General features: G+C 31.9%; 1 protein-coding gene across 5 annotated transcripts in view; it reads left to right on the top strand.

Annotated features, from left to right (window-relative positions):
- The window catches only part of slo (calcium-activated potassium channel slo), an 85905-nt gene that overhangs the window by 3270 nt on the left and 57966 nt on the right, over positions 1–24669 (top strand). For 3 of the 5 annotated variants that reach the window (XM_089170929.1, XM_089170931.1, XM_089170930.1), the window contains exons 2-5: positions 8072–8133; positions 8502–8598; positions 8770–9033; positions 9431–9598. In XM_089170929.1, the coding sequence (XP_089027055.1) occupies positions 8072–8133; positions 8502–8598; positions 8770–9033; positions 9431–9598 (591 nt within the window). Of the gene's footprint in view, positions 1–8071; positions 8134–8501; positions 8599–8769; positions 9034–9430; positions 9599–17202; positions 17295–24669 lie in introns of all 5 variants that reach the window. The other 2 variants (XM_089170932.1, XM_015334446.2) reach the window with 1 other exon arrangement.

Genomic DNA, 24669 nt, shown 5'->3' with positions numbered 1-24669 from the left:
AGCTAAATAATAAAAAATATTTACGAAACATTAAGTATCGAACGTTTTAGAAAGAGAAAAAAAACTGTCGACCATTAAAAGATAACATGTGTTCGTTCACGCGTGGCTTGCCTCTCGTAAAACGTCAAATTTGATGCTAGCCGCCAAATGAGTGATCTATTTCTGTTAAGTACCATTATCCGTGAGTATAATAGAGATAGGTAGAAACAAAAACAGAGAGAAAGAAAGAGAAATAGTTTAAGCTATTCACTTTGTCTCCATTTGTGATCTCTTCCGAACGAACGATTTTAGAAAAGCTCGTTTAACGACGACAATAAATCTATCCTTCGAATTTGCACGATATTTTTTATCTCAATCTCGTTTAACACATTCGAGAATATAATCGATATTTCCGTGACTAACTCTTTCACTTTTGATGTAATCTCTGAGTGATGTGATGTCATCGTGTGCGAAACGTTGAAGAATAATAAAAGTACATGACGAAGGAAAGAAACAATTTTCTTTCTTTCCTTCGTTTATCTATTATTTATTTGTATTTGTATATTTCAATTTAGTTAGTTCGATTTATGCATGAATTTTTTTATCTATTGTTTTTCTTTTTCTTTCTTATTTTATCCTCACTCCTTTCGTTTAATTCGGAAGACGAAACGTGTAGGGAAAATTAACGTATCTTCTTCACCCCCTCGAATGAGCGCGCGTGCGCCCACCGTCGCATGATGTTTCGCGAAGAGCTCGCACAAGTATTGTACGTGACCGGTGACCTAGTTCTTCCTGGGTGGATGGTTTCTACGCAGTGCGTGTGCTGCTTCACCCTAGAAACGGCTTTCCGTTGAGAGAAAGAGTGAAAGAAAAAAAGGGAGAAAGAGAGAAAGAAAAAGAAAGAGAGGCGGTCGAACTCGATATCTTCTTTTCGTCCTTCCTTATTCTTCTTCTTTACGTTATCCTTTATCTTTTTATTTTTTTTTTTTTATTTTCGAAGTATACCTTATCTTCTCACCCCTTTCTTCTTCTTCTCTTTTTCTCGTTCTTTTTTTTATTATTAGTTCGAATATTTGATGTTCGACCTGTTCCACTTTTCAATAAAAGAATGTAAATTCTAAGATATATCTTTTGAATATATCTTGTTCTATCAGGAGAAAGAGAAAAAGAGAGAGTAAGAAAGAGAAGAAGATACAGATAACGTTTATTATTTCGTATCAGGACAGAAGGGTCATTTTATTTTTCAGTCATCTATAATTGGACTTTAACCTTTGCACAATGAGCAATCGAAATGACCTAGTGGACGACCCACATAACGAAATCAGCTTCTTATTCTTTATTCCTCTTCCTTATACAATACACCTATGTAAGTTCTATATACCAGAGAGATTATTCCGTATATAGGTGATAGGATGGATATCATTCCTCGATTCGTTGTCATCGTCGTTGTCATCGTCGTCGTCACCGTCTAATTTCGCTCGTCGTGTAGTGTTAACAAAGAATCGATAAACGAAACCTTTTCGGTTTGCCCTTTCGAGGTCATCCCGTGTATAATTTATAATCGATGCTACATATATCTTTGTTACTGATTGTAGAGGATTCGCGAGAGATCGTTAGATATTTATTCGGATAAATGGTCTCCTCCTCTTTCTTTTTCTTCTTCTTCTTCTTCTTCTTCTACCTCTTCTACTTCTTTTATCTTAATAATAGACATTTTGTATAGCTAACTCACTCTTCGAAAGATTGAATACGTATATTAAGTAATTAATGATTAATGTATTTACCGAGATTACTTGCATTACGAATTCAAGAGCAATCATTTTAGCTTTCTTTCGAAGGAGAAGATCTTTTCTTCTTAGGTGTCAAAAGTGTAATCATATGAATCTTGATCGTCCCTTACACGTATATCACGCGAACTTGATCGATTAGATGTCGGAAACACTTAAAATAATCTCGGATCGCTTTTGCCTATCTCTCTTCCTTTTTCTATTAGTAAAGAGTGATCGTTTAAACGTGATATTTGCTCGACTCATTTTTTTAAACTTTTATCAACGTCAAATTTATATTAATATCATTCGCTACATTTATTTTTCTTCTTTTTTATTTTTTTATTTTTTTATGATAAATATCGGTCGATAACACGTGGTAATTTGAACAATGTTACACGTGACTAGTAAATTCTCATATTAGAGTATAATGGGTCATTTAAGGATCCACATTTTTGATCATAAATTTTAAAAGGGGATCGTAACAGGTAATTTTGGGGTAAGCAACGAAAAGGATTAAGGATATGGATCATACTCCGAAAGGAAAGTAGATAACGGCGGTTGGCGACCGGCCAATATCCATTTCCAAGAATGTAACAGATTTGTCATGACGCCATTCGAAGTAAAATGTTAGGAGCGCGCTCCCGTCCGACTAACACGAATTTTACTGTGCCAAGGCCCATTATCGATAGTTCTCGTTGCGGATAGGAGATAGAGATAAAAAGAAAGAGTGGGAGTAGGAACGAGTAAGAAAAATTGAGAGAGGAATAGGGGTGCAAGGCTTCACGTATTACGACTTTCGAATAAAAAAATATATTTATTAGTTAGTTTTATAATATTTATTTCCAAATGAAATACTACATGATCATTATTGATTACTTCATTGTTGTTAATACATAAAATAATGTTTTTTGAGAAAGATTGAGAGAGGGGGGAGGGGTGCAAGGCTTCACGTATTACCACTTTCGAATGAGAAAATATATTTATTAATTAGTTTTATAATATTTATTTCCAAATGAAATACTACATGATCATTATTGATGACTTAATTGTTGTTAATACGTGAAATAATGTTTTCCAATTGTGCCCGCGGATCGATAGATGCACCAATTTCAATTTTCTCGTCGTTACGTGGTTTCCGTTCATTTCCGAACCTAATTAGCGTGTAATTAGTAGATCCGTTTCTAGCATCATCAATGTTCGACATCGATGAAACACTGAAACAAGTGGTGTATACCTACCAATAGGGAACATTTCAGTCGAAAAAGGGAGAGAGAGAGAGATAGCTCGTTATACGTCTGACGAACGATTTTGAATCATCCGTCCTAGGAAATAGAATAATGCTAAGCTTTGGCGGACATCGTTGGCAACATTACTTGCCGGCGTATCGTGTTTATTTGCTATAACAACTTACGCCATGTTGTTTGCTTTCTGCGTAGATTATTATCGAAAAATCGTCTCTTTGTTTCTCAATTTATATAGATATAATATATGTAACGCGTTTATCTTGTTTTATATAATTAAAATAACAAAGTTAAATTAAATAAGATGGAAACATTTTGAATGATTTCAAGATCGACGTCTTGGATTTAGATATATCCTCTTTATATTATTCTTTCTCTCTTTCTTTGGTATATACTGTTTTAAGTACAAATCCATATGATCGTTAATATTCTCACTATGTCGTTTTCAGGAAACAAAAGGGAAAGAAGGGTGAATTGTCGCTAACACGTAGATCGGTAATTTTCCACCGTTGAATTTCGCGTTTACTCGTATAAATAGTCGAATTAGATAAACCCGGTTCAATCTGCCGTTGGCGCGAAACGACGTAAAATTGGATGTACGCCATCTCGGGATGTAAAACTTTCTTGCACGGTACCCTCTTGGCTACCCCTCATCCACCCTATCAAATAATTCTATTCTATAGCGAGCTTTATTTCTTCTGTACTATTTTTTCGTTTACTCAAAGAAGGTTAAAAAAGTAAGAAAAAAAAAAGAAAATGGAAGAGAGAGAAAGAAGGAATATCGTCATCGAAAATTTTTATTTCAAGGAAAGGCTCTGATTCACTGTTGTTATCTAAGTTGGATGATGACTACAAGGATCGTTGATGATTCGTTCACGATCGAGATCATCGTTTTGTCGTAGATATATCTATAAACTCTCAAATAAGAGTTTCTGTCGTACCTACAGCCAACAAACACATATCGATACATACGTGCACACACATATACATATATATAAAAACTTACGCGTACTTGTGAAATGGGGATTTCAATTATTCGGATTAAGAATCTTTATTGCGTAAAATTGCGAAAGATACAAATCCCATTTGATTTTATTGTTAGAAATTAACTACACTTTGTTCGTCAATTTTATTAATCTTCAATCGTTAACCCTGTTATTAGCAAATTATTCTATTCGAAGAATGACAAAATCGAACGAGTTCAAAAGTAAGCCTGAGGCGTAGGAAATCCCTTGACGAAGTCCGAGTTCGTTCTCTCGTTCTTGACCTTCGACTTTCATCCGTCTGTCAGATTTAAATGCATAAGGTTTAAGTTCTAACGAGACGAAATTAGACGTGGCATTAGAAACTAAATCTTTTAGTCGATGCAATTATCGCTTCTTTTTCTTCTTTTTCTTCTTTTTCTTGCTTAGCTCACTACTCAATAAATTTCTTTGTTTTTTTTTTTCTATTCAAATGAATCAAATAATAATCAGATAAATGATTGATTGTTAATCAATTATACACTAATTTGTTTCGTTTTTCTTTATACCAATCATAGTTTCATTTTTCTTCATTGTTCGAAGGAGCAAGATGCAATTTAATAATTTCTAAATGAAATCCTTGATTGAAAGAAAGATAAAGAGGGAAAAAAGGTGAGAAAGAGAGAGAGATAGAGATAGAGATCGAGAGATAGAAAGAGTGTATATGCATATCTTGTCTTGGTGACGACGAAAATAACCGAGGAGGCTCGTGACGAGACTGTCCGAGACCCACGCTAATTTTCATCCTAAAATAAGAACGGCAATCTTTATTTATAGCAAAGCGCGATAGGTCAGATTGTCCGCTTCTCAGGGCAAATTGCATTTTCTTAAGTAGCGCTCTAGCGCACTCGAGACGTGAAATTTACACTACGTATGTATGTTCTACATATGTATCTTCGTAGGGGATGGAATAGGACGCAGTGATAGCACGAAGATAGAAGGTGCGGTGAAACGAGCTAGGGGGGATTGGAAGGTAGTGCCACTTGTACTTCGCAAAGCATTGAATGGAGTAGCTTTTGTAATAACTTTGCGAAAGCGTCGCTACAACTAACGCGCTGCGTATTGTATACACCTGTATACGTATGAATGTGTGTGTGTGTGCACGCGTATAATGTAGTTGCATGTGGCGCTACATGCGAATCGATTAACGTGACACTTTTATACGTCTCGTGCGTCTCTCTCTCTCTCTCTCTTTTTCTCTTTCTCTTGTCTACCTCTTTGTTTTCTTTCACTTTATTCACAAAGTTTTTAATATAATTAACTTAATACTTTTTTACATTTTTTCTCGTCCTCTTTTTCTCTTTTTGATCATTATATTTATCTAACATCATATACTTATTTAACATCAACACGTAAGACACCTATTATAATTATACTTGTGTGCACATATATATATATATATAAAATATATATATATATTTATTTATTTATTTACTTGCGTTGAAAATAGCAATGGGAATTAAAAAACAGTGGGGCGCCGTAGAGTAGAACGGTGCTCGCGATAAATAAATCTTTTACCAGATTGCACCGCTTCGGTTCGCCCACCCAACCCCGTTCGTTCCGGTTTCTTTCAAGGATCTCTCTCTAATTCCTGATAGGAAGAAACGAATAAACAGAGCGCGTAAACAACTCGAAGTCGTCAGTAAGAAGCTTAACGATCGAAAAGTACGAATTCATCTTCCATCTATTTCTTCTTCCCTTCTCACTTCTTCCTTCTAGTCACGAACTTACCCTCGGTCCAGTTGTCCTTTCGAAGATGCAATTGCTCAGAAAAGCTTCCGGTAATGGAGAATGATCCTGGAAGAGATAACCCACTGACCTATATCTTTCTATCATGCTCTAGTAAGTGGAAGAGATACATATATATAATATATTTGGTACAAATATATATTTCAAGAACAAGCAAAAAAGAAACATAGACAGGGAAAGACGGAGAGACCAAAAATAAGCAAGAAAGGGAAAAACAAAGAGAGAGAGAGAGAGAGAGAGAGAGAGAGAAAGAGGAGGAATCGGTGTTCGGGCGTGTGCCAAAGGATTGGAAAGTAGTGAAACGCCACCTCGCGTTTCATTCGTTGTTGGGGAGGGAGGGAACTTAACTGAAGGTTTGAAATAAAATGAATAAGAGAGAGGAGGCACCCTTCTAGCTGAAAGAGGCGAAGCAAAAGAGAAAGAGAAAGAAAGAGAGAGAGAGAGAGAAGCGACAGCCTCGTGACCAGGTCAAACGCAAGTTCAAACGTAAAGCTTGTCTTACCCCCGTTGGAGTGCAACTGTACTCGGTTAACCCGGTAACGTATAGGTGCCGACACGTTGCAGCTCGTGGTACGAACGAAGCGAGGGAGTCGGAGAGGGTTGCCACCGATCGATATCGGTGCTGGTGGTCACGGGTATAACATCCTCCTCCAACCATACACGCGTTTATTGATAAAACTGACTCTTACTGCACCCCTCCGATACCATCTCCCTTTCTTTCTCTCACCCTTCTCTCACCATCTCTCTCACTCTCTCTTTCTTTCTTTCTCTATCGTTCAGTCTTCCTTCTATCTTGATGTTTATTTCAGTAGCGTTGATTTTCCTTCGTTTAATTTTCTTCTACTATACTCGGAGAATGTATCGATCAGTTTGTTGACATTTTTCTCTCAGATTTTTTTCTTTTCTTTGTAAAAATAACAAAAAAAGAAAAAAAAAGAAAAAAAAAAGAAAGGAAAAGTAGAAGTGAATTGATATTAGAAAATCGAATGAATTTATTTGACTAACAATAAGTCGATATTTCTCTTCTCTCTCTTCATTTTCTTTTTCCTCCTATTTCAAAGTTATTCACGAATAATTTGTCTTTCTTAAGAGTTTATTTTTCTTTTTAAATATCCAATCGTAGTGCGCGCGATTAAAACTTTTCTTCGTACTACTTATGTAAATAGGAGTATTATATCATAAATAAACAAGATTTTAAAGAGAGAATCATAGAGATGCAAAATATTATAATCAGCTTGAATTATTTCAGATGGTATATTATCATGTAGTTCTCTGTGTTTCAATCGATAGAAGAGAAAGTTTAGTAATAATAAGCAAATCGCATTTGTTTTCGTCACTCACTCGGTGTTATCCTCCGTGTGTGAAAAAAGGGAGTGGGAAGAACGATGATGGTAGGAGGGTAAAGAGAAACGATCAGCGGGTGTCGAAATATATGCACCGCGTTGAATAAAATTAACGAGTCGAGCTGGAATAAAGTGATTCGATCGTAAACTTAACAACTAACTAATAATAATAATAATAATAATAATAATAATAATAATAATAATAATGACATAGAAAGAAGAACATCAATTAGAAGAAAATTTGTAAATAAAACACCAAGAGTTACCGATTTTGTTGAACGTAGGGCGCGGGAAATCGTTTGAAATTTAACGAGGTAGTAACTGGAACTGAGCCAAGAATCTTGAAATCGATCGTTGCTAGCGATGTAGCTTACCTAGGATATACATACGTACAAGCCTATACCTCTTTAGTTATTTACATTTCGTCTATATATGTAATACATCTATTTTAATGTGTATTCGTTAAGGTATATACGAGCTTTAGGACAATTGTGAGAGAGTTTCGTCGATTCTCTCTTGATAGCTAGCAAACTCTATCTTACCTTTAAGTTTATGCTTTTTCATATCTGTTTGTGTTTCGTGTATATTATACGCATGTGCATGTTTGTTGTATGTAAAGATGCTTCATAATGCATACAAACATATAGACGCGCGCTTACCTATTCTATGCTAAAGCAAGAATTTATTTTCTAGACGGTACGCGCTCTGAAATACATATATTCTTGGTGTTTGTTTTTACATCCTCCATCCTTTCGTTCTACTACTCTATCATCGGTTATAGTACTTACTTAAGACGTTATTGTTACTTTCTTTCTCTGTTTTCCTATCTCCCACTCTCTCTCTCTCTCTCTCTCTCTCTCTCTCTCTCTTTCTCTTTCTCTATCTTTCTCTCTTTCTTTTCAATTGTTTATTTATTCTTAAAAGAGCACGTTCATCGTATCTCTGACACATTGTACTTTCTGTTTCAGGTGGTGCTAGTTTTCATTCTCAGTATAGCATCGCTTATAATATACTTCATCGATGCCTCCACGTAAGATTATTTTATTTCTTATTATTTCATTAATATTCTTATTATTACAATTAATCTGACGAAAACAAAAAGTGATCTTTAAAAATGTGATACGAGTAAACTCGACACTTAACCTTTTTATTCTTTTGCTGTTCGCGTTTCTCTGCTGTCTGTCTATCGATTAAAAGAAAACCTTGTGCGTTGCACCTGTTGCAATTACTCGTCTCGTCTTTACAAAGGTCTTTAGTCGGTATCCACAAAGAATACCTTACCCTCTCCCTTTTCTTTCTTTCTTTCTTTCTTTCTTTTTTTCTCTTTTTAAGAGAGAGAATTTTATTATCGATAATCCAACGATCGGGGATTTTGATTTTTTTTTATTTCTGTTACAGTGAGGAGGTGGAACGTTGCCAGAAATGGAGCAGCAATTTTACTCAGCAGATAGACTTAGCTTTCAATATATTTTTTATGGTCTACTTTTTTATACGCGTAAGTAAACAACGTTTTTAGAATTGTAACGTCAATGAACAGAAAAGAAAATGAAAATGTCAAACAGAAATAGAAATTGTAGTGCGAAGACCTATCTCATCTCTTTCTCTCTCTCTTTTTCTTGCCGTTTGTTTTTGTATTTTTTTCTCCCCTTGTCTTTCTCGTAAACAGTTTATCGCCGCCAGTGACAAGCTGTGGTTCATGCTGGAGATGTACTCGTTTGTGGATTACTTTACGATACCACCGTCCTTCGTATCGATATATCTCGATCGGACGTGGATCGGACTGAGATTCCTCCGAGCCCTACGATTGATGACGGTCCCTGACATCCTCCAGTACCTCAACATTCTAAAGACATCGAGTTCCATTCGCCTCGCCCAACTCGTATCCATCTTCATCTCCGTCTGGTTGACCGCTGCTGGCATCATTCATTTGGTAAAAAATATTTTTGTTCCACTACTTATACAAATACATGTATTATTAAATTTAATTACTAAAGTGGACTAACAATAAGCCCGAAGAAGAAAAAAAAATTATTTTATGATTTATTTTATAATATAAATATATAAATGATTTTACGATTTATTTTAATATACAAAATATATCGTAAATTGTAATTTTATTTTATTTTTATTTTTTTATTTTAAGTATAATTATTATATATATATATATATATATATATATATATTTACGAATTCCTGCTGACAGGGATAAAACAATTGTTCTTTTTTTTTTTTATAATTTATATTTATTTTGTTAAAAATATTTGAATAATTTCTATTTGATCTTTTTATTATCGATCCTAATGATTGGAGAATAATTTTGTCGGCAGCTTGAAAACTCAGGGGATCCATTCGAGTTCATAAATCCGCAACAGCTTTCGTACTGGACCTGCGTGTATTTTCTAATCGTGACAATGTCCACGGTAGGATATGGCGACGTTTACTGCCAGACGGTCCTCGGCCGCACATTCCTAGTATTTTTTCTACTCGTCGGTTTGGTAAGTCAACTTTGGTTATTATTTCCTATACCGTTTAAATATACATTACTATAGTATATACATATATATATTGTTATTATTATTATTATTATTATTATATGTTATTATCATTTATTATTATTATTATCTTTATTATTATTATTATTATTACGTCTAACAAACAAACAAAAGAAAAAAAAAAGAAAAGAAAACTATAATACATTTGAATCCGTGAATTACATATAAAATACACGAGTCACGAGAGGCCCCGTGTTATAAAAAATAAAAAATAAAAAATTTACGAGCGAAACAAATCGCTCGTACGACAAATCTTTAAATATTTATTATTGGATGAAAACTTAAAAAAAAATAAATAAACGAAAGATATATCAATCGAGAATGAATAATAAATAAGAAACGAAGGAATCGTCGAAGTCTAAGAAATAATTAATATTGAATAGCCTATGATTTTTTCGGCGAGTTAGAAACACGTATTCAATATATTCGCTTGGTCAATGAAATTTTCTGAAAATTTATTTAAAAAGAAAATAATTAGATAATATATACATATACGTATTCATATTTTGCCAATCATGTCGTTGACCGTGGTCCAGTCTTACAATTAGAGTGAGAGTTGAAATAAGAAAAAACACAAAATAATAATAATTATTATAAAAAAAATAAAGAACAGTCAATAAAAAAAAATGAAACAAAAGAGAAATTCAAAATGACCAAAAAATAATTAAAAAAAAAAAAAACAAATAAGAAAAAAAGAACATGAAATTGCGATCCCGTCGAAGGTTAATCTGCCCCGAAGAAAGTTCTATAAAAAAAAAAAACGTTTTTACATATGTAAATTTATCTAAATAGTACACTCAGAGAAATCGAGCGTCGTCGATTAGAAGTCGATTTAAATTAGAACGTGGACTAGTCCTTACTCGCATAGGTTTTGTTCGATTCTTTACAAATCTACCATAAAAAGCGTTTTTATGGTTTTATTTAGGATACGAAGAACAATTGTGATAAACGCGTATTTTTGTGTTTTGCTGTTTCTAGAAATTCTTGATCCCCTTTTCTAAATAATTCACTTTACTATATATATAAAAAAAATAACTTGACCGAATGTATCCAAAAAGCCAAAGAATTATAAAAATGACCCTAAAATCGTTCAATTTTCGTTTTCTTTTTTTTTTTTTTTTAATTACTTTTATTCGTATCTTGGCCATCAGCCGACGATTTTTGATTCGTTGTAGCGGGGGGTTAAAAGTAGGGGTTTGTGTATCGAGACTCGAGAATAAAAATAAAAAATAAAATCAATTAGAAAAGAAAAATCAAAAAATCGAAATCGGAATTAGCTTTAATATTCCATGATGTTGTTACAAATATCATGCATTAACGTGGTTCAGCTGTATCGTCATAGCCGTCGTTTTTATTCTTATTATATTAGAAAATCGTTCGTTGTATATATAAATAATAAAAAAAAAAAGTAAACAAGAAATAAAATAAAATAAAATAAAATAAAATAGAATAAAATGAAATGAAATAAAAGAATAAAAAAAAAAGGAAAACTAAAAAATTGTCTTTATGTCTCCAGAATATTCGCATATAATATCGCAAGCGCACGTGCGAACACGCAGCATACACGTATATTTATTCTCATTATAAATATGTATGTATACATATTTACGTACATAAGATTACATATCTTTTTACACGTTGTGTCCCCTCGTCGCGTATAAATTATACATTTATTCGTGTCAAATTTCTTACGATCCAATAAAAAATATATTTTTTTTTTAATATTACGATTTGAGAGACTCCGATGATCATTGGCCTTTATTTGTCGAGCAGCACGCGTCAACACGGTCCGTTACCCGCACGGTCCATTATTCTCTTAGGTTTATTATCCTTCTGTGTTTTTTTCTTCTTCTTCTTCTTCTTCTTCTTCTTTATTTTTCCTCTCCTTCTCTCTTTTTTTTCAATAAATTTCAATCAATGAATTTTCTCTTTCTCTCTCTCTCTTTCTCTCAAAAAAAAATATAGAAAAAACCAGACAAACCTTTCTTTCTTATCGAGCATACACAAATTCTCTCGGGTCGTTTCATTGGATCGTTGCATATAAGTTTTCCTCCAATCGGATAAAAAAAAGGGATGAAAATACTATTTCGTCGCGTTTGTTTCTTCTTATTTTTTTTTCTTATTTTTTTTTCTTATTTATTTTGAAAACAAAAACTCGCGTTCATAGTTCGTAGTAACATAATATATATATATATATATAGCTCGATAAAAGTGCGCTTATACCATACTTGATGCCTTTCTTCTTATTTTTTTTTTCAACCCCCTTTTCTCGCTTTCTCTTTCACTCTTATTCTCTCCCTCTCTCTCTCTCTCTCTCTCTCTCTCTTTCTGTGTCGCTTTCTCTTTCTCTCTCATTTTCTCTTTTTCTGTATTTCTGTCTTTCTCTCTATCTCTATCTCTTTTTGTATTTAAAATTATTCTATTATATTATTAAAATAATGAAAATCGTAAAAATGAAATTATAATAAAAGCAACAATACGAAATAGTATTTTTCCGATTGTATGTCGCTTTTTTCATATATCGTCGAGTTATAAATATTAATTATTTTATTCTATTATATATATGTTAAGCAAATAATTTACATTCGTAGAATTAGCGCGATATTTATTTCATATCATATTTACGACTTTTTTTTTAGAATAAAAACGCTCTTATTCGCGTCTTTGATTGTGATGTTTTTCACGTAGCCAGAGGAATTAACATATGTTAACCAAAAATAAGAGAGAGATACCGTTCTAGGATCCAACCATTCATCCATTCTCGTTGTCAAAATTAACAAATTAAAAGTAACAATGAAAGCAAGAGGCGGAGTGGATTTTAATTTATTTCTTCTTTTCTTTTTTATTTTTTATTTATATACGAGTGTAAGTTCAACTCATCAAGTTTTAAAGTATGAGTTAATTAACAAAACAAAATAATTATCTCTCTCTCTCTCTCTCTCTCTCTGTCTCTTTTTTCTTTTTCTTTTAATTATTTCTCTTTTTTTCTCGAAATGTTATTTCATAGCTTTGCAATGTACAACATACGCGTTTTATTTCGCATATATTAAAAACTAACGAGAGTATACTTATTACAATTACCAATTACAGTTACGATGCATTAGTATTATGTTTCTTTGGAAATTTTTTCATTCCAATTATCTAAACGGTATAATCAACTAAATACTATATTTTGAAATAATCAAAATTCATTTAGTTTTTCATGCTTTATAAACATCATAGAGTTTTAACTCTTTGATAAAATATTTAATTCACTTCGAGATTGGATGCTGCGAAAGATTCTTCTTGTTTGAACGTCGTCTCTCTTTCTCTTACTTTTTTTCTTTCTTTCTCTCTCTTACTCTCACTCTCTCTTCCTCTTTTTCTCTCTCTCTCTCTCTATCTTTCTATTTATATTTCTCTCTCTCTCTCTCTCTCTCTGGCCATGAAACTTTATCGTGCCGTTGCAAAAGAAAATATTAAAGAAAACAGAGCAAAAAGAAATATATATATACTATACAATACAAAATTAAAAGTACTCGATAACTTTTTCTTTATATTATAAATAGTGAAATGTTGGTGTTTTGTACAAGCTTCAATTTTTCACTGTCGTTCTTGCCTGTGTATATCTGTGTTCTAACATACATACTTACTGCCCTCCGTGCGCTGATACGCTGCTGAAATATAATTCTACTAACTCTACTAACATTATTTCTGGCCGCTTGAAATTTTCTTTCTCGGATATTAATTCATCGTAGCAATACGTTTACCATATTTCTATACATATATATATATATATATATATATATATATATTTTATATTATATTATATTATATTACATTATATTACATTATATTGTATTATATTATATTGTTATACTATTTAATCATTGGACGATATAATTATAACTTTGTTATGTTTTGTTTGGATTTTTTCGATTATTCATCAACGGCTATTAGCGTTCATGTTTTATCAGAGTTATTTCGACAAATTGGACGATTATATACGCATATCATTTTTCGCATTGTTTTTTTTTTGTTTTTAATCATTTTCGAAAAATAATTCAATTATATTCTTCACAATAAATTCGTCTAATTTGTTTCGAGATATTCTCCAAGATGAACCTTCGCCTTTATGTTTCATACAACGCTCGATATACTACCTTTATAAGCAAAACAAATTAAGTAAAATTCAAATAAAGCACAAAATCAAAAAGACAAAAGATAAAGGAGTAAAAAAAAAAATTATAAAAAAAAAAACACGTAGCCACTCGATTAAAATAATGCACCCTTTGCGAAGGGAATTGTCGTTTGAAATCCTCTCGCTCTCCGAACTGATGTAACTTCTTACTTGCGATCAATTTTTAAGTTTCGTTCCGTCAGAAATTCAATTTGTATATCGGTGGGTGTATAATAATCTAATCTCATTTTGCAGCTTTTAAATCGTTAAGACATTTTTAATTCTTAATATTAATTATTATCGCGATTACTAGAGAGTAGGTATTTAAGAGAATATAATTAAATAAAAAAAAAAAAAGAAAACAAAGAATACATAATAGGAGAGTACGTATCACGTACACACATATACCTTTTCGCAAAACGATCGACTCTCCCGCTCTATCAAGCCATGTTTTTCTATGTATTTATCTGTGTATGTATCGTGTATTCTATAATCTATCTAATAATCTATCTAATTATTTAGCTATCCATCCATCCATTTAACTATCTACTCATCTATCTATCTATCTACCTATCTATCTGTCTATCTATCTATCTATCTTTTGCGTTAATTCGTTAAACTGCAGTGTCTTTGGTTGCTTGAGCCATATGGGAATATACTGACGAATTAAAACGGATCAAATAAGAATACTAACACAACGAAGTAGAAAATGGGAATCGTCGAAAGAGAAGAATTTCTTGAATGAAAGAAGAAGAAAATGATGGATCGAAACCCAACGATGGTAAGGATCGATACTAACATCACTCACATGTTTAACCTGGTACAACGATAACAAACCAAAATGTTAACAAATAATTATTAGATAAACAAAAACAAAAACAACAACAACAAAAAATACAAGAGAATGGTCGATGTAATAATCGGCGCGAGAAACTGCTTATAATTATTTGAATGCTCTATATATATTTGCTTGCCAGTCAGATAAATGTCATGCTTCACTCTCTCTTTCTCTCTCTTTCTCTCTCTCTTCTCTTCCTATCTTTCTATTCCTATTTCATTCTATATCATGCTCTATCACTTTCTATCTCTTATCCTCTCTTTCACAAGATTTACAGTCCGCAACGAACGATGCCTCTTTATATGAAGCATCAACTTACAGCATTCCTCTTTTCGCTTATGTAATACTTATATATGTATATAATGTATATATTGTATATACAAGATGTCTCAGTTAAATCAGATTATTTAAATATCTCTTCTCTGTTTGCAATCGTATTAAAAAGTTTCGAATGAAAAAATTGAACCATTGCAAAGGGGGAAAATCTAATGGCATTCTATAAGAATAACCTTAAATTCTCGTAAAAAATTAACCTTGAGAAATAATTCTTTTAATCATTAGATTTCTCTCTCTGTAATAGTGTAACTTTTTCTTTTGAAGTTTCTTTAACACGATTGTAAACAAAGAAAGTATTTAGGTGATTTAATTAAGCTTAATTTAGACACCTTATATATCTTTGTCTCTTTGTAAAACATCGCATAGTCTGTTTCAAACGACACGTACGTTTTATACACACAGGTACATATATATTTATATTATGCATAGATGTGTATGCATACGGTGTCCTCTCTCAAATTATGCATACATATTTACTCGTATATATACTCATAGGTATCAGTCGGTCGCGACACTTTACGTAAACTGCACTTAAAAGCTCCATGGAATTTTCTACCACTAGACGATACCACCACTATCATCCTATTGCATTTATGGATAATGTAGTACTTTTAGATCAAAGCTTTTATATTGAAGTAAAATGTATTCTTACCTCTTACAACTGTATTTGTCTCTATCTTTCTATCTGTATTTACATATATTTTTTTCTTCCACCTTTTTCTTTCTTTGTCTCTTTGCCCCTTATTCTCGACGAGCATATTATCAATTCGCTTTGCCAAGCTTTTCATACTATCCAATAATGCGATTTTAACGATCATTTCATCAATGATTAATGCATTAACAATCGGTTACGAAAAATGATCTTCTTTCATGAAAAATCTTCTTTCATATTTTGTGTATCTTATAATAAATCTTACACAAACGGAATTTTCCTTTTTTTTTAACGATAAAATTTGTTTATCGCAATACCAAAATTAATTCTATCTGTTAATGCATTAAAATACTGATCTTATAACGTTTCCTCTCTTTTTCTATTTCTCTCTCTCTCTCTTTCTATATTTCTATTTTCTTCTCTCTTTCTTTTATCTTTCTCTCTATCTCACTTTCTCGTTTCTATTTCTTTTATTTCGAATAGTATAGTTTTACGCGGGTATTCGCGCATAAGAAGAGAGCAAACATCGAAGCATAGAAAACGGATCGATCGATAATCGTTTATCGTCATCGTCGCGTTACCAAAGACAAGCGCCATTTTCCGAGCATTTTAAAGCTTCTCGTCTTACGATAACGGATAGTAGAATAAGCATAAAAAAATATCCATCAGTGTCCACATCAATTTTCCCAACCATTAAGTAGCTCCGGCTAGTATTTCAACCCTATTCTCTAACTCACACATATATACATTATAGATACATGTATACATATTTACATAGATATAATATACAAGGTGTAACCTTTAAAAGCAAAAAAATAATACATGGGTTCATTTAATGAAACAAATTTTTTATTTGCTTTTTACCATTCGAACAGGAAAAAAAATTAAATTTTTATCATACAACGTTTTTTTCATAGAAAGAAAAATTTTTCTATTTTTCATAGGCAAATTGCAACATTGCGAATTAAAGGTAACACTCTGTATATGTATATATATGTAGAATCGTGTTCGTATCGAAACATGGTGAGTATTGTACAGTGTTCAGCAATTTCTAGGAATCCGTGCAACGAACGAATTGAAACATACACCCACACATATACACAAATATTATACTCTATAGATTTATACGAGGTAAGAATCATTAGTGTGTTGTGTGTCTCCTTTCCAGGTTATTTTTTTTTTTTTTTTGTTATCCATCCCCCAGTTTATCAAGACCGGTCCATTTTTTGTTGTTGTGATAGTACACGAATACAATAGTAGAATATAATAAACTTATACGACCATGTATATATATATGTGTGTGTGTAATACATAGAACATATACAGAAGCATACATACAAACATATATATTACAACACATTTAAAGAGAGAGACACGCAGACACATTTATACACACACGTATCATACCAATGAACATATGAAGAAAAAAAATACATATACAAACATATATAAGAGGGGAGGCATAAGCTCCGCTGTAAATTGTGAGCATACATAGATGACCTACTTTGTTTTTAACGATCCGTAGTGGCATATTCCTTTCCAGTTATGATTTCTATTTACAGGCAATTTTTGCTAGTAGCATACCTGAGATAATAGAGCTCGTAGGGAGTAGGTCCAAGTACAGCGGCGAGTACAAGCGGGAACATGGAAAGAGGTATAATTATTTAATAAAAGTACAATATCCTCCGCATCTTATTCTATCCTTCTCTCGATTACTTTTCTATTATATCTTTCATATTCTTTCTTTTTTTCCTTCTTTCTTTCTTTCTCTAATTTATTTATTTATTTATTTATTTATTTATTTATTTATTTATTTATTTATTTATTTATTTAACATTTTTTTCCTTTAAATATTTTATATATCCCATTTATAATAAATTTTATTCTTTCTTTTTCTATTATGTATATTTTTTCGCTATTACTTTTTCTTCCAGTACGTATTTATAGATATATATATCTCTTTCACTCTCTCTCTCTCTCTCTCTCTCTCTCTCTCTCTCTCTCTCTCTCTCTTTCTATATATATATATATATATTCTTATATATGTTTACGATAATTTTGACATGTAACGTCGATCGCAAGCCGAGAAATTCTATCGATTACTTTTCTCAGAGACACGTATGTTGTACTACATACTTGTACTACAGCGTTGTAGGTGAACCAGAATAGCATGACTTATCTATTTTCGTAACCTTTTTCTTTTTTATAATAATTAACAAATACACATAAAAACTACAAAAGGTAACAATTATTTATATATATATATATATATTTATTTTTATTTACGTATAATATAAACATACAGAAAAGCCAAATTATACATCGCAAATAATTGTTTTATTATTTTTTTCTTTTATGCGATATTATTTCTTTTACAGCTAATATAGTTGTCTCTCTCTCTCTCTCTCTCTCTCTCTCTCTCTCTTATATATATATATATATATGTATATATCTTTCTCCCTCTCTTTCTCTCTCTCTTTTAAAAGAGAGAAATATAAAGATGGCGAAGTAGGAGCATTTTTAAAAAAGACTCCTTTTACATAATTCGAAGAGGTTCTCTCAAGAATATGTATTCGTACCATCCTGAATTTAAAAATTTGAATACCACGAGTTCGCGTGTGTAGCATTTTGAAAAAGTTCTGTAAGTTTTACACCCAACCAACGATACGTATTTCACCGTCAAGACATTTATTATTATTCTTCGCCATCTTAACCCGCTGAACGTCTTATCATTTTCTAGAAACTCACTCTTTTTACCTCTCAGTATAACATGTACATATCAAAGTACATATATATATATATATATCTTACGTGTACAACATATGGATTTCTAACATGTATACTATATATAAATAGAAACATTCACAAAATGTGACACAATTCTATGAAACTAAGCACGATTTACCAATTTAGTCTGCTACCTCCCTAGAAACATTGATCATCGATACGATTATATACACGCACACGCATATATACAATAATAAAAAAAAATATTAACTATCATCATTTTAATCATATCAATGATTCTTCAAATGAAAGAAAATATTATATTCCATTAATTTTTTTTTATTCGTTTAATCACACACTTTGTTGTTTATTAATGTAAGTGAAATCGATAAAAAAAAAAAAAATTGTTATTTCATCGTCGTTGTTCCTTCCCTTTTTCTTTTTATTTCTTTTTATATTTTTATACTCGAAACGTGAAATTGGTAAAACGATGGGTACGTAAAAGCACCGCATGTTTCCTTTAAAATACGGAAATGCAATTTTACTGACTGCAGTCGATCGTATTACAAGACACGAATATATATATATATATATATATATATATATATCGTCGAATGTAGAAAACATAAAACGCATGTTTACGAGGAGTTAGCAAAGCTCCGTTTGATCACGCTAGTTTATGCGAATGATACGTTGTACCATGCTGTGAAAAGAGAGACTGGTGTCTGGCAACTAACTGACGTTTGGAAACATTCTTTATTTTTTTTCTTCAACCCTCTCCTAAAAGAAACAAACCATGGAGCAATTTCTTTTTCTTTTATAAAGTATATCTCATTCGACGTTATTTTAAAAGACACTTCGATAATTACGATAAAAAAAAATCTATCATGATAAACTAACGACACTGTATAATATTATTCATAAATTGCAAACGTATACTCTTTCATTTTGTGTTTTCTTATTTATTTATATATTCAAACGAAATAAAGAAGACTACCGATAAATAATTCATTTTGTTGTAGAAAAAGAGGATGAACCGATTCGTGTTTGAATTTACACGAACGATTTGGTAATGTTTCGTTTTATTTTATATTTGTTGGGTGGGTAAGGGTAGGGGGTAAGAGGAAGGGAGTTGATCGAAATTGCGAAAAGGTATACTCTGGTGTATAAGCATCGTTCGTTGTTATTAATTCATCAGTTTTTGCGAGAAACGTTGGTACCTACTGTCGAGGGGATACGAAACCGAAGAAGGATAAAGAGTCGGCGAATCCCACAATTTTTGAAGGGGAAATGTTCGTGGTCGTTCTCTCAAGGGAGTCGTACGTCCCCGAACGAAAAGGGACGTTGGTGGTTGGGCCCCTTGGTAAAATCGTCGAAGCATAAATCGAGTATACACGTGGTAGACGTGTGTGTTACGTTAAAGGAAAGGAAAGGAAATAAAGTACGTGAATTTATTAAAAATTAACCAGACGAATAAAAAAAACAAAAAGAAAGGATAAGGAAGACGGAACGAGACGAATGGATGCGAGAGCAAGCGAGACGGAACGGAAGGATCGAATATGCGAGAGGTAACCGAAAAAAAAGGGAAAATAAAAAAACTAGTCGAAGAAATAAATAAATAAATGCATTTGAAATATAATATATTATACCTTTGTAGTTTGTTTAGAGATAAAAATAAGACAAAAATATTAACAAAAATTACCAAGGAAAAAAAACACAACAAAAGAAATGAAAAAAAAAAGAAAGAATAAAAACAAAAATAAAAAAAAAAAGAACGAAAAGGGACGATAAAAAATCGATCCGTAGAAAAAAAAACAAATACAAAAATAAATCAATCAATCAAACAAATCAGGCAATCAATCAAATCGAATCAAATCAATCAATCAAAAAAAAAAAAAAATAACAAAATCAAAAAAATAAAAAACAAAAAACACTAGAAAGCTGAGGATAGGGTTACTGTTCTGACGGCAACGGATGATTGTGGGTGTGTAGGCGGTGTTCGCCAGCTGGATCCCAGAGATCACGGAGCTCGCCGCGAACCGCTGCAAGTACGGTGGCCAGTACAAACGCGAACGTGGACGCAGGTACCCCCCAGCAAAAAATCCACCTACAGTGGAGAACACAGCCAAAATGACCCTTCGAACCCCAGCCACCCCCTTCGACCCCTTTTCAATTTTTACAATTACCTATGCCCACCCTGCCATTTTTTTCAAACATTTAGCCCCCCCCCCTTGATTATTACAATTAATAATAATATTATTATTTATTATTATTATTTTTATTATTTTTATAATTATTATACTATTACTATTATTATTATTATTATTATTATTATTATCATTATTTTTATTATTATTGTTAAATATCTACTGTTCCCGTAGTAGTCGCGTAGATTTGCGAAGGAGGAACGATGTAATTCTGGATAGCGAAGTGACCCTCGCGTTATCATTTTTTGCATTAGACACATATACATATATATATATATATATATTTTTTTTTTAAATTTATTTATATATTTATTTATTTATTTATCTATTTATGTTTTTCTTTGCTAAGAAATATATACTCAGGAAGTGCTCTGCTTGTTTTTTATACTGATTATTTTTTCGTTTTTTTCGTAGATAAGTTAGAAACAAATTATTCGAAATAGGAACTATCGTAGTGTATTTTTGAAACCGGTCGAACGACGTTGAAGGGCCATTTCTGAGAACTCTCTACTGTTTTTTATATTATTTTTTTGTTATTGGTGAAATTTTTCTTCGAAAAATTTACGATCGAATGGGGTAGGTTATCCTTGGGAAAGACAAAAAAGAAAGAAGACATGGGCTCACGGCTGCTATCCGTGAAACGAAAAAAAGATTAACTTGATTTTTTGACTAGCTTTTAAAATATATTTCATGTCCTTGTGAAATTCCGTACAACACACGATTAGATGAGAAGGATTATCTGAATACGAATATTTACTACAATCCCTACCGTTCATAAACCCCTTTTTCACTATCTCTTACTTATTTCTACTCTCTTTCTCTCTCTTTCTCTCTCTCTCTCTCTCTCTCTCTCTCTCTCTCTCTCTCTCTAATCTATTTCTTATTGTCTCCTTTCTTGACGTATCCTTCCATATCAAGGTCATACCGCTTGTTTCTTATCCTCATTGTTTCAATTTATTGTTTCAGTTTATTCAAAAACTTGGTAATACACGTATGCATTTCTTTCGGTACATTTACAAATTAGTTTTGGAAAAAAAAATTGTTGAACGAGAAACAATATGAAAATAAAATAAGAGGATAAATTACACGCGCGACTATTGTTTTGATATTTTTGTTTTATTACTTTGTTAATATTTTAACTATTTTAATTATTGTTATTGTGATTATTATCATTATTATCATCGTCATCGTTATAATTATTATTATTATTAATATATTTGTCATAGTCATCATTGCGTCGCACCACAAGTACACAATTTAATTGCGAGAGAGAACGTTATGTTTTATTATCGTTTCGCGTAATTGCCTGTGAACACGCATACACATATGTGTATGTGTTTACACGTACACTTCAAGTATATTTATTTTTTTGTAAACCATTGTACATGTCTATAAGTTCATATGATGATATAGAAATGCAATCAAATTTTTAATAAAATTCATATTTTATTACTTTTACATATAATCTAATCAGTTGAAAAAAAAATCCATTAAATATTGTATTTCTTTTTGGTTTTTTAAATTACGTTTTGTAAATTCATATATCGTTGGTTTGCATCTCTACTTAAATGTGTAATACTTATATATTTATACAAAAATACCATAATTATTGGCACATACACACACATACATACACACACACACAGCAACATTTGATAAAAGTAGTTATTATCGATCGCTTTGAGTGAGACGACGAAATTTCCTTTTCGTTTCGATTTATTCACGATTAGATTTTAAAAAAAGTATATTGATCACGTTGATTACTTTGCATCTTTATTCCCCATCTTTGTATGTATATATACCTATGTATATATATATTTTAAATATACCTTCTTTCCTTTAACCTTTTATCATCGTTTCAACGTTGTGTATTTGTTAATATCTTCACACACACAAATATCCCTTAGAATGTTTCTCTGTTCGTCAGTCTCTCTCTCTCACACACACACAGGCACATATACACACTCTCACTCTCTCTCTCTCTCTCTTTTTCTCATTCAATAAATTCGATAAATTCTATGCAATATTCAACAGATTTGGTATACGAAAAAAAAAACGAACGAACAAACAAATACCCGATAAATTCGCTATCGATTCGAGTGGAACAGGGTTTTCGTATTAAAAGTTCACTTGATATGTAATATCGACAATCTTTTATTAAATCATCTCGTTTGTTTTTACAAAAAAAAAAAAAACCAAAAAATCACGAACAAAAGAAAACAAATTAATATTAAATTTCGTCGCGAATTTATTATTCTTTAATAATAAAACACACAAAAACACGTGATAACAATAATACTAGTGGCGGACGATTCATTGTTCGTTTTTGTTTATTAAAATATCTTCTTTTTTTTTACTTTGCATTTTTGTTTTCCTTTTTTTCAAAAAGTATCCTTTATCTGAATAATACGACGTATAAATCCTTTTAGATCCAATCGATCTTTCTCTTTCGATTCCTATAGATCTGTTATCCTTCTTCTAGTTAATCAGCCTCTCTTTCTCTTTCTCTCTCTCTCTCTCTTTCTATCAATCAATCAATCTATCTCTCTCTCTCTCTCTCTCTATCTCTCTCTCTATCTATCTATCTATCTATCTCTCTCTTCACGGATTGAGTTTCTTGACGGCATGCGTTAGTGTTCTGGTTAGCCTAGTAGATTGTCCAAGGGTTGATCGAACCCCACCGTCGAATTGGCCTTTAGATTGGGCTCTTCTTCGTCGGTCCGGGGCACGATTTTATTTCGCTTGATAAGGTTTTTGGCATTTTTTTTTTCATTAGTGCCAGCAACGTAGATAATATTAATTCAAGTAAAGTATACAAAAAACAAAGTATTATAAGCGTAAGAAACAAAGAAGGAACAAATAATCAGAGAAAAGAAAAATACCAACTCCGAAACAAACAAACAACAAAAACAAATTATAAAAGTTATTGCGAATAAAGGCAACCGATTTAACAAATAATTTGGCGTTGGCACGTGAAATTGCTCTCTCTCTCTCTCTTTCTCTCTCTCTATCCCTCTCTCTCTCTCTTTCTATCTCTTTCTCTTTCTCTCTCTTTTTTTTAGGGACTACCCTCTCCAAAGTAGACATTTGCACGTCTTCGCCGTGACACACGATAATTTTCCAATTGCTGCTGCATCTCTCAATCAAAAAAGAAAAAAACGCCAAACGCGGGTAGTAAAAAAAAAGTATTTATATAAATACTTACACGGTGAATCGTGTGGAGAAGGCTGCGGTCATTGCAAAATTCGCACGTGTATTTTCTTAGTTCATGCCCTTTCGATGCATAACCTATATAGCCTATATAGAACAAAGGATTAAACATTAATGAAGAAAATTAATTAACGTGTCGTCGAATCGAACGCGACGAGTAGCGCATCCATTTTTGTGTTATAGCATTTTGATCGTTTGTTAGTCGATAGTAAGCTTATAATATATAGTGTACTTCGAAATAATATCAAATGTTACATTTATAACGATGAAATTGAAAACACATTTAATTACGCGGTCTTTCTATCGATCACTCTCTTTTTCTCTCTCTTTCTTTTTTTCTTTCTTTCTTTCTTTCTTTCTTTCTTTCTTTCTTTCTTTCTTTCTCTCTCTCTCTCTCTCTCTCTCTCTCTTTCATACGTTTTACGTAGATCCCAGTAGTCGAATCGATCGAAATATTCACTGCTATTATATATATATATATATATTCTCTCACACGTTAATATCACATTAGCGCTATTTAAATTTCACTTATATTATATTGTATCCGATTTCCCAAGCATAGTTGCGCTAATATTTAATATAGATCATATTAAATTTTTTTTATCGTAAGGCTTCAGCTTGATATATTATAATACTATATATATATATATATATATATATATATGAATATATATATATATAGAAATTACACGTATCGAAAATTTCGTAATACGAGGCATCGTCAAAAAAATCGATCATTTTACTGTGGCTCCTTCTCCGTCGTTCACCGACAAGCGCACGCCCACAACCCACTATTATTCGTCGAGGCACGCAGGTAGTTTTAGTTTATTAAGTCACGTTTGGCGGACTCTATATATATATATACATTTCACACACACATACACA

Source organism: Polistes dominula, unplaced genomic scaffold (assembly GCF_049000335.1).
Source record: "Polistes dominula isolate Pdom_NZ unplaced genomic scaffold, Pdom_raw_medaka contig_31, whole genome shotgun sequence".
In the NCBI taxonomy this organism is placed as follows: domain Eukaryota; kingdom Metazoa; phylum Arthropoda; class Insecta; order Hymenoptera; family Vespidae; genus Polistes; species Polistes dominula.
The sequence above is the reverse complement of the archived record's forward strand: the minus strand, read 5'-3'. Positions and strand labels throughout refer to the sequence as shown.